Here is a 16,963-nt window from a genome sequence, read left to right as displayed (position 1 = left end):
TTCGTATCTTATAGTAAGACTCTCCGTCTTCTAGGCAAGTTGTAAGAAGCTGACTGACGCCTGGGGCCACTTGCCCGTCAGCAGACCCCAGGTGGTGTAGATGCCAACCGTGGACCCAGCCCGGGGGCGCCCCTGAGGGGGTCATCTGCGGGAGCCACCGTGTGCATGCCCCGCATCAGCAGCCCTTCTCCCATCGGGCTTCTCTCCGCCCTCGGCCCCAGCCCTCCTCCCTGAGCCCTGCCACCCGCTGCCCTCCCTCCCAGCCCTGGACCACGCGCCCTCCAGGCAGTGGGCTGGGGGATGCCCTGGACCACGCGCCCTCCAGGCAGTGGGCTGGGGGATGCCCTGGACCACGCGCCCTCCAGGCAGTGGGCTGGGGGATGCCCTGGACCACGCGCCCTCCAGGCAGTGGGCTGGGGGATGCCCTGGACCACGCGCCCTCCAGGCAGTGGGCTGGGGGATGCCCTGGACCACGCGCCCTCCAGGCAGTGGGCTGGGGGATGCCTACTCTTCCGGGAAGGGGCGCAAAAGGGTTAACGAGGAGACTCGACGGCCGGGTGGGGCCGGGGGGGCGCCGGAGGCGAGGGGGCGCTGTTGGGGCAGCGGCGCGCAGGGTGGCGGCGGGAGGGCTGCCAGGCTGACGGAGAGGCCGCCCGAGTGGGGGCCGCCGCCGCCGCGGTGATGCGGAGCCGGAGCCGCGCCGGGCGGAGGAGCGAGCGCCCGGGCGCGGGAGCACCAGCTGCAACATCACCGGCGGAGGCGGCACCTGCACCAGCTCCCGCGCCCCCCGCTGCCCGCCCTGCCCCGCCGAGCCCGGGGCCGCCGCCCCGCGCTCTCTATGGATGTCAAGGCGGCCCCCAACGGGGTGGCCACCATCGAGGACCGGATCTTGCGAATCACCGGCTACTATGGCTATTACCCGGGTTACTCCAGCCAGAAAAGTAAGACGCTGCGGGGCTGCCTTGCCCTAGGCGCCGGAGAGGCGTGGGATGCGGGAGGCAGCGCGGTCCGGACACCTGCAGCCTTGCGGGTGCCGCCGATGCCAGCCTCCGGGCCTTGGGGCCACCCGGCGGAAAGCATGTGCGCTGTCCTCGGTGCTGAACCGTGGAAGGGAAATGGGGCGGCGGCGGTTTGCTCCTAGGAGTTTGGAAACGGTCGCAGCCTTCGGGGCGGAGGCGCCGAGGGGACCGGGTGAGCGCTCCAGACGGGCCGGCGCTGCCCTGGCTTATTTACAACCGGAGAGGTTAACATGGCTGTTTCCTCAGCCGAAAGTCAGCCCTTGGGGCTGCACTCTCCCAAAGCCCCTACTGGGTGCCAGGCGGCCGCCGGGGTGCTGGCGACGCGGGGGGATTGCTCGGGGGTGGGGCCGGCCGGGCGGCGGTCCAGGCTCGGTCCCGGCGCCGGTTCTCTCCGGGCTGCAGACGCGTTGCCAGCGCGGGAATTACTCCTGTTGAAACAGGAGGTAATACTCTCCCTTTGGGAGGTTCTCTATCCTGGGCAGGGAAAGAGCCCGCTCAGGTCTCCGAGTCCCGAGCTCCGGGGCTGGGAGCCAGAGACCTATGCCCGCTACCGGGGGCGGGGGCGGGTGGCTGGAGGCCGGCGTCGCGGCTTCCCCCGGCCCGCAGGCTGCTCTGCGCGGTCCCTGCTTTCCTCCGGCTAAAGGAGGTCCTGTGACAGGATGCGTTCACGTCCCGGAGCAGTTTTGAAGGGAGGGAGACTAGGTGAGCTGGACTCTGGCCCCCTCCCCCCAAACAAACTCACTGGCTGTGGTTACTGGGATTAGTTCTGCCCAGCCACCCAAGTGGAGCTCGTTCTTCTTTCTCTGTCGGGGAGTGAGCTGCGGCTTAATGCCCATGCAGTGGGGTTTCACTCTTTCTCTATCAATCCATTTCTGTCGCAATGGATGGAGCTTAATTGATGCTTTTGCTGTTATTTTTAACCAGAAGGCCTGGAAGCTCCTGGAAGCATTTCTGATTTGTATTTTTCTGTGACATTTTGGGGTGCAATCAACATTGCAGTTTCTCTGAAGCAGACAAACCCCAGCACACAACCAGAAAACACTTTTTCCCCATGTAACTCTTCTCCCGCTATGCTCCATCTCTATTGAGTAAAAACTCAAGAGCTTGCTCCCATGGGCTGTCTTTACACAGATATTTGCTATTTTAATATTTCATTTGGCTTCAGGAGAGGCCTATTGGATTTGGATGGCTTCTGTGTAGCTGTTTTTAGCATTAGAGGCTAATATTATTCATTTTCCATACAAAAGTAATTATATAGTGTTAGAATTTTCTGGAAAGAAAATAACATGCTGTGGAATGCGGTTTGAAGTCTTTGTACTATAGACTCAAAAGCTCCCCTTTTTCCCCCGTTGGCAAAAGGTTCCTTTTTTAACCCTAGAAACGTAAGTGCAGGCACTAGCATACCAAGTGGAGATTCCATAGATTTCGCCTATGAATATTTTAATTAGGAACCATGGATTCTGACTGCTTAGAGAATGTAGAAGCTGTGAGATTACAAGACTCAGGATAGTATTTGTTATGATTTTTTTTTTTAATAAAAATGAAACTTTGGTTAATAAAGAACAAACCAAAAAGAATACTGGAAAAGCGACATTTTAAATAAAGACATGCTCGTATGACCTTTCAGTACTTGCTGAAAGAGGTGCACATGTTTCATTTGCCCTAAGGTAACATGACCAAAAGAGGGATGAGCTTTGGCCAAGATAGTTACCGAAGCTGAAAGGGATAAAGATGCATTTGGCATAGTTATTTGTGACCAGCACTTGCCTAACTTCAGGCCACGGAGTTGAAACAGTGAAGGCAGAGAAACTCACAAGGACAGAGAATTACATGGTGGTCAACTCACTCTCAGGGTTTCTCCTGCTTTCAGAGGTGGACAGAGATTGCCATTTTGCACAGTGAGAGAAGAGGAGAGGAGGGAGCTGGAAGAGGGCCAGGCAGCCGAGCACCGTGAAATAATCCTCCCCTTAATTCAGGCTTCGACTCGTAAACAAACACATTGGAGCAAACCAGTACAATATGGTCAACTGAGTTAGCTGTTACCAGGAATGAACAACAGCTTGGGAGACGTCTGTAGGGATATATTTACAGAAACGCTGTGGTGAGGAATATATAATATGCAAAGGCAAGGTGACTGTCCCGTTTTCTGACTGCTCCTGTAGGAGGCCTTAGAGATGGGATGGTCTCTTGATCTCTATGCTGTTTACCCTTTTAGACGTAGGTGGGGACTCACCTGAGAGTACGACCAGCCTCATGCTGGTGCATCCTGCTGTCCCTGCCAGTCAAGAAAATGAGGACTTGTCTGGAGCAAATTGTAGTAGTCAGGCTGATATAAAATACATATATCTTATTCTGCTACATATGTATGGTACAGAGGTGATAAAGCATTTGTCTAGCCTGGAGTTATTCAGGGTCTGCGAGGGGGAAAAGATCGATGCATTCAACAGGTGTTAATTGAGCGCCTCCTATGTGCCAGGAGTACATCAGTGAACAAAACAGACAAGAGTATTTTCCTTTTGAGAGCTTAAGTTCTAGTGGGAGGAGAGAGACAAGTAATAAATAAATTATGTAGTATATTTCAAGGTGGTAGCTGCTTTAAAAATGTATAACAGGGTAAAAATGATAAACAAAATATGGAGTGGGTAGTGATTTCGGCACTTTCGGATAAGGTGGTAAGATAAGGCCTCACTGAGGAGGTCACAACTGAGCAAAGACCTGAGGGATGTGAGGGAGTTAGCCATGTGGGCCTTGGGAGGATGACATTGCAGGCAGGGGGCGCAACCAGTGCAAAGCTCCAGGGTGGAGCATACCTGGCATGCTGGAGAAAGGGCAGGGAGGCCTGCATGGATGACATGGGGGAACAACTGGGAGAGTGGCTGCAGATGAGCTCACTGTGGGTACACGGGCTCAGATGAAGCAGGGCCTCGTAGGCACTGTGTGTCATTTGGCTTGTACTCTGAATGGAACGGGGGGCCTAGGCAGGGTTCTGACAGAGGAGCGATGTGACTTGACTTACCTGTCAAAAGGATCAGTTGGACTGCTCTGTTGGGGCAGGAGTGGAAGCAGAGAGGCTAGTTAGCATGTTATTGTCATTACCTGGTTGAAAGACAGTGGTAGTTTGAATCAGAGTGATAGCAGTAGAGGTGGTGAGAGGTGGTCAGGTTCTGGATGCATTTGAAATTAGCGCCCATAGGGTTTCCTGATGGATTGGATATGGTATCTGCAAGAAAGAGAAGAGTAAAAAGTGATGCCATCTTTTCTTATTGGACCAAGTTTGAGCTGCCAGTGGCTGAAGTGTGGAAGGCTTCAAGGTGGAGAAGCTTGGGGGTCAGAGGAAATGGAAAACTTCTTGGAAAGGTTAAGTGTAGTTGGAGATGTTGAATAAGCCTGGAGATGTCTGATTGGAGATATAAAGTAGGGATTTTTTAGCATTTGGATGCTATCTAAAGCCTAAGAATGATGAGGTCTCCAAGAAATGAATGTATACAGAGAAAAGGAGGAACAAGGACTGGTCTGTGGGGCATTCAGACATTGAGAGATTGGAAAGAAGAGAGGAAACCATTAAAAGAGACCAAGAAGGGGCTCCCAGGGAGGTAGCAGGAAAACCAGGAGCTGCGATACCCTGGAAGCCAGTGAAAAGTTTCAGAGGGAAGGGGTTTAGCTAAGTCCAGTGCTGCTGAAAGGTCAAGTAAAATGAAGACTGATAACTGACCTTGAATTTGCCAGTGGGTGTCATTGGTGACCTTGACAAGAGCAGGTAAAGTAGCATAAAATGGATTAGAATGTGTTTAGACAGAATTAGAGGAATGAATTGGAAATGTGAGCATAGTCAGCTCTTCAAGGATTTTTGTGCAAAGGAGAACAGAAGAAATGGGGCTAATGGTGGTAAGAATATTTTTATTTTTAAGATGGGAGAAATAACAGCATGTTTGCATGCACGTGAGAATGATTCAATAGAAAAAGGAAATTAGTGATGCTGGAGGGATAGAGTATCAAATATAGTGCACGAGGGAAGGGACATAGCTTTGCTTTAGATAGGAGCATGGATATGGGGCAGAGTATGTGGGTGCAGGTTCTGGAAGATGGATAATTGAGATGGTTGGAGTCTGTTGAGGTTTTCTGGTTGCTTTCATTTTCTCCAAATAGAAAGCAAGGTCATCCACTGAGAGTGAGGATTTGGGAGGAGGAGATAGGGGTTGGAGGAGAGAGAAGGTGTGAATAGTTAAATAAGGAGAGTGCATGAATGGGGGAAGCTTGTCTGGCTGCCTTAAGGGGCCCGTTTAAAGTTTCTGGTCACAAATTTAAAGTGAAACCAACTAGCCACTGGTTTGCTGTATTCATTGGCACAGTGGAGGCCCGGAGCAAGTGAAGAGAAAGATTGAACTGGAGTTACAGATTATCCAATGGGTATAATAAAATAATAGAGGGAAGAGAGTTGTGAATGTTTGCAATGAAGTATTATTATAATGATCAACCATAGAATTTAAAGCTGGTAATTAGAGCAGAGGGGAAATCAAGATGATTGGGGAGAGTGCAAAGTGGTAGGATCAATGGATTGGAAATCTCCGTGGGATTAGAGGCTAGTAGAAATTAGCAGAAAGATGGGGGGGGGGGGCTGGTCAAAAATATCAGAGGGTGTATACTCTAAGAAGTCATTTCCATAACTCCAGTCAAAGGATAAATCCATTTTTGCTTTATTGTATTCCATTGCCGGTATTTTGGGGGTGAGCTTTCTTTTTGTGTTTGTATAGGAGGCGGTGTGTTGATGTGTAATGAACTAGACCGTAGCGGTTTGGAAATTGATTCCAGTTTTAAACCTTCCAGCAACTGGCTCTGAGACGTGGGACACTTGTCCCTGTAGATATCAGTTTCTTTGTAAAACAGAGGGTAGAAATCCCTGTCTCAGAAGAGCCATGCAGTAGGTCAGCTTTGTCAGCCTTCAAAACATCTCACCTTGTGCGGGAGAATCTCACTCGCTAAACCCTAGCAGTACGCTGCCTCCGCTCACTCTGCCGTCTGTCTCAGAGGGTGGCCACTCGCCTCTCTGCTGTGTCAGCTTTCTGTTTTTGCTTTTCCCCGTAAGTGACCAGGTGCTGTGGTTGTTTTCTATTAGTAGTTGCATAGTTATGGTAAAACTTCTCCCCTTGCACTGATCCTATCTCTGACCATCCCATATCCAAAAAGAACTCTGCTAACTTCGGGCTCCTCCGGCTGTCTGACTTCTCCATCTGCTGCTGTGACTTCGCATTTCCCAAGGCCCCAGCCTCAGCTATCTCTTCTCACTCTTTACTCTCCCAGAGGGAGCTCATTTAACCCCATGGCTTTACCATCTTCTGTATGTCTGTATTTCTAGGTCCACTTTTCTGAACCCAGCCAGACCCATATTTCAAACTTCCTGCTAGAATTCCCACCTGGATGTCCTCCAGGCATGTCACACATAAAACTAAATTTATCATCTTGTACTTAAATGTGCCTTTTCCTTATTATTATGTTTTTTAGCTTCTGATATCTGCATCTAACCAATTGCTCAGAAACCTGGAGCTATCCTCAAACTCTGTCCTTTCCCCATACCCCGTATTCAGTTAACTGTCCCATCTACCCTACACCAAATAGGTGCTTTCCATCCCTATTGTGACTGCTTGGTTCAACCCATCATATCTTTTGCCCCACCTCAAATCCATCTAATCCAGTAGGCACACCTTTGCAACAATTAATTCTCTAAAATGCAAATCAGTTCACCTCATTTCTCTGATCAATTGCCTGAAATAAATCTTCATTTTCTGTGGAATGAAGTCCAAACTTCTTGGCATGCCACAATCTGAGCCCATCTTAGATTGTTCTATTTTAGTCCACATTTCCCCCAAAATTGCCAAAGTAATGCATACAATCTGGAAAGCAGAGACACAAAAAGAGATTAAAACAAAATTACACATAATTTTACCACCCAGAGGTGATTAATCGTTAACATTTTGATTAACACTATCCTTTTGGTCTTTTTTATAGCTATATAGACACATGCAATTGCCTTTTATTTCATACTGAGCATTTCTCTCCTTGGTCTATATATTTGTAATTACTTAATGTAAGCGTAGTCTTCCATATATTTAAGCACCTTAATCAACTCAAGTTGATGAATTTTTAGTGCATTTTTGCTTCTTAATTTCACATCCCACATGGCCTCCCCAAGCCCTGGTCATGGTCTCATACCCTTGTCCCCATTGCACTGTGGCCCCGAATGGCTTCCTCTCCTGTTTCCTTCATCACACTCTGGAAAGCTCCTATTTATCCCTAAGGCCTGAATTTAAATGCTCTGTCTTCTGTTAACTTCCTGATTTCCCCAGGCTGGGCTAGGCCCCCTCCATGCTTCTGTAATACTGTGTCCTCCCCTCTGCTCCAGCATTTCGCACGCTATTTTGGGCTGTTTACACCAGGCTATCTCACCCACAGAGCTGGGGAGGGCAAAGATTTATCTTTATTCATTTGTTTTCCTCTTAGGCAAAGTGACTAGTACATTCTGAGTGTTCAATAAAGTTTATTGTACTAGTTAGTGAATGATTACAGTTGCCTCTGAAGAAATTGGAAAGCTAATTATTTTCACACAGATAAAATGAATGTGCCGTGGTAGTGATTGGAGTGACATATAAAAAATTGCTAGCTATGACTGAATCAAACAGATGTGCCTATTCAAAGAATGAGACTATGCCAAGTGGTATTTTATGATCACTTTACCTTTGTGGTGGTAACTGCTGCATTTGTGTGTTTCCTATTTTCTTCATAATATTTTCTGTACTTGAATGAGGGGAAAGGTAAATTTTAAAAATACAGAGTAGTATAAAGTTACTAGAAATAAAAGAAATAAAATGTGCCCTCCCCTGAAGTGGTTACTATTGGTCTTTACGGTACAATGTTAATATAACCTTTAAGCACTCTAACTAGAGTTATCAAATTGTCTCTTAGTGAAATGAATGCACCAAACATTTCTCCCAGTTCATATTCTGTTTACGCCCTGATAATAAGCTTTATGCTTCTTTGTACAGGATAGGTAGTATTTTGTAAATAGTTATAACTACCATTGGTATGTAGTATTGAGAAGTCTTTGTAACTAAGTTTTTAACTATGACATATAAGGGCTATGTTGATCCTGAATATCACTATACATGCTATTGATGTGGTAGTTTCTACAATGTTAATTTTGATGTGTATTTTTCATTTAAAATGTAAATTACATAAAAATTGAGTATGTGTATTATAAAATACTACTTACTAGCTAACTAGCCAGGGCAATAGTTATACTTTTTTAAGTTATAAAGTATTTAACTAACAAATACAGAGAAATAGAAGTAAAAAGGAAAATAATCTTTGACCCTAACATAGCTACTGTTATCTTGATTCATTTCTTTCCAACCTTCCTAATGCATATAGGGCTCCACTTCTTGATTTATTGACAAATATTGACTATCGTGTAGTCCTAATTCTGACATGTATACAATTTTGTGCCCCACTTCTTTTCCACTTAACATTTTAGGATAAGCCTTTTTTCATGTTTTTGCATTTATCTGCTATGAGAGGTTGGACTTAGACTCTCCTTTCAGGGGTCTTGGGTAAACAATTTGGGCGCACTGATTCTCGGTTATTTGAGACTAAATAAAATGGAGAGACCTGGAGTGTTAGTGGGGGCTTATTTAGTTTCTAGTCACGGGATTGCACTTGAACTAGCTTAAGCAAAAATGGAAGCCATTGGAAGGAGACTGGGGCCTCCCATGGATTCTAAGGGCAGGGATAAAGATAAAAGTAGGGTAAACTTGCATAAGTTCCTGGAGGGCTGTGGGGAAAATGGGAAGCCCTCTTTCTCTGCCTCATCTTTTTCTGGTACACGTTCTCCATTCTGCTCTCTTGTTGCAGGCTGGCTTTCTCTATTTTCTTGTCCAAATGGTTGAAAATAGCCTCTGCCAGCAGTTCCAGTGCTTATATGTCCTTTATTCAGGAGAGCAGACAGCTTGAGCAAGAATCTCTTACTTCTAAGTCCAGGTTCCTGGGGAAAGGGATCTGGCCCAATTTGTATCAAGTGCACACTCTTGATCCTATGGACTGCGATGCCAGAGGCTCTCTCCTGTAACCCTACTGACTCTGGGGAAGAGGAAGTTTATGGAGGGAAAAGCGATTGCCTGGACAGGACAGTCAACTTAATGGCTAGTTGGTTCACAGAGATTTGCATAAAAAGTTTTTCATACGAAATTATAGGCTTCATTCACTATTGGTCTTTTCTTTCTTCCAGTCCTGATAGCTCTTAGAGTGTATCTAAGTCATATTTAGTGAAGTTATAGACACTGCATTCCCACGAACTGAGAAAATCCAAGTGCCTGTTTAGAGTATGCATCTCTAGGGAGTTCTGTATAAAAATTACTCAGTCAGTACTGCAGACTGCTTACCAAGTTTTATTGAAGTGCTACTGGTTACATCAAGTTTGGAAGAAATATTTATTTTTCTAGGTCAGATAGGGCATCAGTTTCTTCAGACTATTGAGGGTGACATTTAACATTGTATACTTTAAACAGGGATTGAAATGACACTACTCTGTAGTCTGGGATTGTCTGTATTTTGTCCTGGGCTAATGCCAAGATGGCACTAGTGAGGTGTCAATAATGGTTTTATGGTCCTGAAAACCAGACAGACTAAGAATTCTTTATCCCTTGAGAAAGCTAAGATTCCTAAGGATGCTAGAACCTGCAGATTTTTGCTGCTGACATCCTGCTAAACCCAAGGTCATATGATTTGGTGTCTCTCTTGTATTTGTGTTCATTCCCATGCTTAATCATAGGCATTCCAGAGGAAAGGTCCAGATCGAATGAGCTGGGAGCCATATGGGGCATCTTCCCTGCTGGAGTTACAGCTGCAGTTCTAAAGACTCCATAACACATCTACTTCCTGGCGACTTTTTAGAATGAATATATTAAAAGTTGAGAAATTTTAATTTCTTTTTTTAATTAATTCATTTTTGAGAGAGAGAGAGAGAGATTTGTTGTTCCGCCCGTTCATGCATTCATTGGTTGCTTCTTGCATGTGCCCAGACCAGAGATCAAACCTCAACCTTGGCGGATCAGAATGACACTCTTACCAATTGACAACTGACCTACCTCGCCAGGGTGAAAACTTCTAATTTCTCCTTCATTTTTATAAAAATTGTGAGCACCTGAAGTGGAAGTTTCTTGTCTTGCCCTTCTGAGTCCTCACCCACATAGCAGCCTTTGTGATCTTTTAAAAGCATTAATTGAATCATGCCATTCCTCTTGGTTAAAGACCTTAGTGACTTCCTGTATCTCTTTAAAAAACTATAAAACCCTAAACCCAGCCTACAAGGTCTAATATGGTCAGGTTCTTCAGGTGGCACCACTCTTCCATGCCCTCATTATGCTTTGCTCATACTGGCATGTGCTCCAGGCCCCTTTCCTTTCTCTGGGCTTGTGAACAAGCTCCCCACTCTTCCTGGTGTTACCTGGCTGGCGCCTGGCCATGTCTCAGGTCTCACATTAAGTGTCACTGCCTCAGAGAGACCTTTCCAGCTTTACACCTCTCTCATTTCATGCATTTTTTTGGTGCCACTTACTACAAATTGCAATTGCTATTTATGTTGCTTTTTTTTTTTTTTTGTAGCACTTACTACAAACTGCAGTAACTATTTTGTGTTGCTTTCTGGGACTGTTGAATATCTTTCTTGCTCATTAGTCTCTTAGCTCCCTGAAGGAAGGGATGGATCTGTTTTGCTTAGCATTATGAACCCAGCACCAGAACAGTGCCTATGCACTCCATAAATATTTGATGCATGATTAAACCTTGTTGAAAATTGAGTAGACATTTTAAAAAAATCAACATTTTATTTGGAATATATTTAGACTTACAGAAAAGCTACAAAGGTGATAGAGAGTTCCTGTCTGCCCCTCACCCATTTCCCCCTTTATCTCTTTACATTACCAAAGCATATTTGCCAGAACTAAGGAACTAATATTGGTACATTACATTAATTAAAATCTACGCTCTATTTGGATCTCATTTGTTTTTTTCATTATGGTTCTCTTTCTATTCCAGGATCCAATACAGGATTCTGCATTAAACTTAGTTGTCATTCTCCTAAATAGGAATTTAATGCATTGAATTTAAAAAGATCATTTCAACTTCATGGCTGATTTTGGGGGGCTTGGATCAGATCACATTTGAAAATTTAGCCACTAGTTTTCAAGGTGACATTGGATTAAATTTGTTTTTAAAATTACCTATTACTTAACGTGGTAATTACATAGTATCTTATAGCACTGTTCTATAGTATAGAACAATAATTGTTAGCATTTCTGCTTTTGAACATTTTGGGAATCACAGAAATCTTTGAAATCTAAATAAAGCTATAAATTACCCCCCCCCCCAAAGTGCACATATACAACCAAACATTTTTATGCAGTTTTATTTTATTATACTAGAAATGCATTACTTCACAGAAACGGGCTATAGAAATGATAATTCCAACTAATTGTATCTTTTTATTTTATCTTATGAGAATGGGTGCAAAATTTAATGGCAATGCCTGAAAAATAGAAACAATTCAAATGCATTAACTTAAATAAACATGAACTTCAGTTTTATTTAAAAGTGAATTCTAGTAAGAAAGCTCTTGCAGTTTCGGTTTATTAAGGAGCTGAAATTTTGGAGTGGGCTTAGGCGTGGGAAAATGCAGCTCATCTCTGATACCCAGTTGACTTCAACTTGATTAAAATTTTAACACTTTCTAAAAACTCTAACTTACAAGGATAGGAGGTAGCAAATAAAGTTAGAGATCCCATAACTTATTTTGAAGGAAGAGGGTGAATTTGCATTGCAAAACACCAGAATTCTCATAGATTCTTCAAGTTGAATTAATGGCACATCACCTCATTTGTACTCAACCAATGAAGTCGTCTGTGAGCTGAGATCTCCATCATCCATGCTGTCTTTGTCAGCAGAGGAAGGATGATGAAATCATGTTTCAATTTCAAGGTTGTCTAAGCAGAATTAACCTTCAAATATGTCCTGCAGTGTAGCCAGATGTCTCCAGATTGTTTGTCTGCACAGATGTTTTATGACATGTTGTCATTCTGGACCCTTATTTTCCTAAGGAGCTGTGTTTCCAAAAAATCTTGTGGTTTCCAGCTGCATAATAATAGTGACTTTAAAGCTTTCAGTGGAAAAAAAAAAGCATCGTGTTATTATCTATAAAGTAAGCAAAGTGAAGAATCAGCTTCTCCTGACTGAACTGACTGTTCTAAGGATGGGCTTCCCTTTTCTCTCTGTTAAAAACGCAAAATCCAACTGAGTACATTTGAAGATCTAATTGGCTTTGTTCAGCAACTCATGAATGGGGCAACACCTCACCTAGCAACTGGCAGGGTACTCCCAGGGGCTGTGCGATACGGAAGGTTTTTATAGTAAGAAGGGTAGGACAAGGGAGCTACTAACAAAAGAAAATAAAAGATTGATTTTAGACCAGGACATTCTTTGGAGGGAATGGCAAACGTTTTATCATTTAGATTGCTCCTTCTTTCTATGGAGGATAGAGAGAGTCCTCATGACAGGTTACTTTACTGGTGCTTGACCAGAAAATTCCAGACTGATTGATTAAGATTACATTTTTGGGAGAGGCTGAAACTCCGATTAGATCAGGTATTAAATCTAGGTTTGGTGTCACTGGTTTTTAGCATGAGCGATGCCATTTGGGGCCTGTGATATCCTCTTTAACATCTCAGAGGTGATGCAAATGTCTTCCCAAATGTCATTCAAAGGTTTCAAGTCATGGTTTCTGGAAAGATACTAGCGTCCAGGTGGTCAAGGAGAACGCCACATTCTCTTCACTGGCTCTGTTGGAATTGACTTTCATTTCCTACTGAAAGGGTTCAATAGGAAATGAAACTTGCTGCCTTCTACATCAGCCTGTAGTAACACCCAAAATGGAACATTGACAATATTTTGGGTGTTATTACGCGCTGACCTAGAAGGCATCAAGTTATACTGATATGCAAAGCTACTTTCATCATGAAAGCAGCACAACTTACTTTTCTCTCCAGATACAGTTTGTTAGACATTGTAATCTTTCATGCTTCCTAAATACACTCACAGGACAGGCCTTCTCTGTAGATAATACTCATACGCATATAACAGAAAATCTGGAGTTGGAAGCAGTGTGAGATATACAGTTATTTGCTAACAGGAAAAGCATCGTTGTTGAAATCTCCAACGTTTGCATCAAAATTATGGCAAATGAGCAAGTTTGGGGAAAGGATTTTATTTCATGAAGGTGCTGATTCCATTTTTATCTCCTGCTGCAGACCACAACCCAGTGTACCCTTTTCCAAGGCACACTGGTTCCCAAGGTCTCTCTAGGATGAATTTGTTTACAAGTAAAGGACACTCACCTTACATTGGCTTAAGCAATGAGGAAATTTATTCTCTTTTATAGCAAGGAGTTGAGAGGTGGAGTGGCTGACTTAAATGGCTTATGCTGTAACAAAGGACCATATTCTAATCTTTCCTTTCCTGTTTTTCATTTCTTTGTTTGTGCGTTGTACTTTGTAGGATATTTTCTTGACTTTATTTTCAAGCTCTGCTATTATGTTTTTCACTTAAAGTTTCATTTGAAGTTGTAGTAGCTTTCTTGTTTTCTTAATATTTCTTTTGAAATTATGACATCTTAGTTTTGTTTTAAGGATAGGATAGCTGCTTTTATATTCCCTGATGATATTACTAATATGCTTCTTGGAGTTTTCTGCTTTTGAATGGGCTGTTTCTTCCTAGTTACTTTTTGAAATTTTAAAATTATTGTTAGCCAGTACTCTTGGATGTTTTGCAATTTTTGTTTATCTGCTTTTATTCTAGAGTAGAGGGCTTGAAAACGATTTGGAAGCTGTGAAAATGGTTGAGGAGGTCAAGAACTATGAAGGGTCTTACCCCAGTCTCAACTCAGCGGGCTACAGTGCATAGATGCTAGCAGAAGACATGAGATTCCCTGGTCGGATCAAAGGACTATACTACTCACAGTTAAGCAAGTAGCATGAGTTTTATGCCCATGGTGGCCCCTCCTTGCTCCTCAAGTTCCACAGGTACTTCCTCACTGTGTTATAGTTTTGAGTCACAGCTGAGGAATCCTGAGCTTAGGGAATCCCAGTTATTTATAATGGCTTACAAGAAAACTACCCGACCTTTTTTCCAGACATTAGCAGAAAAACCCCACCTTCTGTTCTAGAGGGAGACATTATCTCTACCTTCCAAACTGTTCACTATTCAGGGTCCTGAGAAGGTAGTCCAGAAAAAAGCTCTCAGATCCTGCATGGGTTGTTCAGAAATGGAAGAGAGGGAAATTGTCTCCCAACAATGGCTTGTCAAACAGCTGGGCTTTTCCTTTGGGAACTTTCAATATATTTTCCTTAACATCTGGTTGTTTGGATCATAGAAAGCTTTTCTAGTCTCCTAACTAGCTGCTAGCATTCTGGAACCAAGTAGGAAAGTAGCCTGGTCATCTCAATGAGCAGTGTGCTTAGATTCACTTAATTCGTCCATGATTTCGGTATGGTACCCCAATATTCAACCATGCCCTGTGTCCTTGTAGACTCTTCTTTGGGTCTCCCCAGAGAATAAAGCTCTGGCCTTTGCCAGAGTGAAGGGGGGCATAGTCAAATGTTATGAGTGAGGGTGGGGGTTAAGAAGCCCTTAGCCTCCTTAAACAGACTAAACAAAGGCTACTGATTTTAGCCTCAATGTCCTTCCTATAGTGGTAGCTGGTGACTTTGGAAAATTCTGTGCTGTGAATTGGACTAATATCCATTTTCTCTGTCCTTAGTTTAGGTTTTAGTTTCTTTAGGCCTGACATGACTTTTACTACTTTGCAGCTTCTAAAATTTTGTTATTGTCATCTCTCCTGAGTCTTGTGGATTTATCTCTTTAAAAAATTCACTAATTGTCATTTAATGGAATTTTCTGAATAAACAAATAAAGATGTGTGTATTCAATCTGCTATCTTTACCAGAAAGAATCATTGTACTTTTTATTTATATTCCTTGAAACCTTCCAACGTAAACTGTATCTATTATAAACCAAGACAAATGCCTTATTCATAGTGGCAGAGTACATTACCTTTATTTCCTCCTAGTGGGAAACTATTTTAGATATCATAACATGGGGACCAATAATATTGTGCAGTCTCTGTTTCTTGATTTGAATGCTGGTTTCACAGATGTGTTTAATTTATGAAAATATCAAGCTGTGAACTTAAGGTCTGTGTACTTTTCTGTATGCATTTTATAGTGCAATAAAAATTTTACATTAAAAATTGTACATAATATGACTACATATCATAGCATTCAGTCAACTTACCCTTGATTTTAATAAAACACTGAATTATAACTTAAAAATATTTTTCAAATTTTTAAAGTAACATCAAATAAATAATTACTTTTGTGTGTTCCCAGTTCACTAACCTCTAAATGCATCCCCTAATCCCTTACCAGTATGTGGAAAGTGGCATACTTTCCAGGCATCAGTACTTTCTAAAGCTCCGCAGGAGAGTCCAATGAACAGCTGGGACTGTGAACACGGGTCTAGGGCAATGCTTCTCAAATCATGTGTGGTGAAGAACCAGCTTCTCTGCTTCTCTTTTTAATTTTTCTGCTCATTATAGATCAAAACTCTTGCAAAATCAATACAAAAGAACTGATAGAAAAAATAACCATGCCCTAAAATATCACAGCAATGTCAACTTGCTATAAACTTTCTTCCATGCTTACTTTCAATTTCTGTATTATCTTGCCACAGACTGCTAGCAGTCCATGGCCAGTACCAGTCAGCAGAGCACACGCGGAGTAGCACTGACTACTCAGATCACAGGGATACTCTGTTTCCCAGCACGAGCTAAGTATCCATATCTTCTCTCTACAGAAGGAGTCTCTTTGGAGACTGAGGAGGACTTGGGCTGGGACCTGTAGTGTGTGCTCCCACCCGTTTTCTGCAGCCCCACTAACACAGTGCATCCACTCTGATGCATTTCTGGGCTCTGAAAGCATGCGATTCAAAACCATTGTCATAACTCATGGATTTGCTTGAGACTTTCCAAGTATTGTTTCCCCTTGGCTATATTAATTCAGGAAAAACTCTTGACTATAAAAATCCAAGCATGTGATCTCATGTATATTTGTAGTGGATCTAATCTGTGAGTTGTATGTACAAGTGAATTTCAGAGAAAATCCACTAAAGACTCTCAGGAACAAAAAATCACTTCACTCTTAGTGATTTTGTACCTTGGGAGGGAATGCAATGAGAACTTTCCTGTGACTTGGCCTGGAATCTCCAGAGGACAAATGGAGTTTCCCTCAGACGCCAGTGAGGGGTGCCTGTTGTGTCTGAGGGCTGAGAGGGAGGAAGTGGGCTGCTGAAGTCTGCTACCGGAGACACTCGGCCCAGTAGTCTGGCAACATGGAAACTCACCCATGTGGAAGGAATCCCATCAGGTTCATGAAGCATGGAATGGAGCTCAGAGTTTGGAACTGGTGGGACCTTCGTCCTGGATAGGAGAGCAGAATGGAAGAGGATCTCTCTTCCATTTGGGAGATTATTTTGATGGTGATGCGATTGAATTCTAGTTGAAGCAGATTATCTGATTGAAGACATTCTTTTTTCTCTCTCTCAATACTGGCTCAGCTGTTTCAGAGAAGATGACACAATTATGCTTATTAGGAACCAAAGGCCCCAGCATATGTGGTTAATTTCACTCTTAGGCTCTTGCGCGGTCTTAACAAAGCTGTCTTCAACGGCCGCCTTATTCCTCTCGACTTCTGTTACATCCTGATTATATTTGCTGGGAGTGTGGAATTTCACAGCAGCTCCCCTCTCCCCTAGGTACCCCTTAGGTCTGTCTCCCAGAAAGGAAACAGAAG

At 43.4% G+C, this 16,963-nt stretch overlaps 1 protein-coding gene across 1 annotated transcript in view; it reads left to right on the top strand.

The window, feature by feature from the left end:
- The first annotated feature begins 672 nt into the window (after positions 1–672).
- SLC35F4 (solute carrier family 35 member F4) overlaps positions 673–16,963 on the top strand; it is a 156,555-nt gene continuing 140,264 nt past the window's right edge. The window contains exon 1 of the mRNA XM_081129731.1: positions 673–941. Coding sequence (XP_080985857.1) covers positions 839–941 — 103 coding nt within the window. The 5' untranslated portion in view covers positions 673–838. The remainder of the gene's footprint in view (positions 942–16,963) is intronic.

The sequence above is a fragment of the Miniopterus schreibersii genome, assembly GCF_964146895.1.
Source record: "Miniopterus schreibersii genome assembly, chromosome: 1".
NCBI classification, from domain to species: domain Eukaryota; kingdom Metazoa; phylum Chordata; class Mammalia; order Chiroptera; family Miniopteridae; genus Miniopterus; species Miniopterus schreibersii.
Note: the sequence above shows the minus strand (reverse complement) of the source record. Positions and strands in the feature narration are given on the sequence as shown.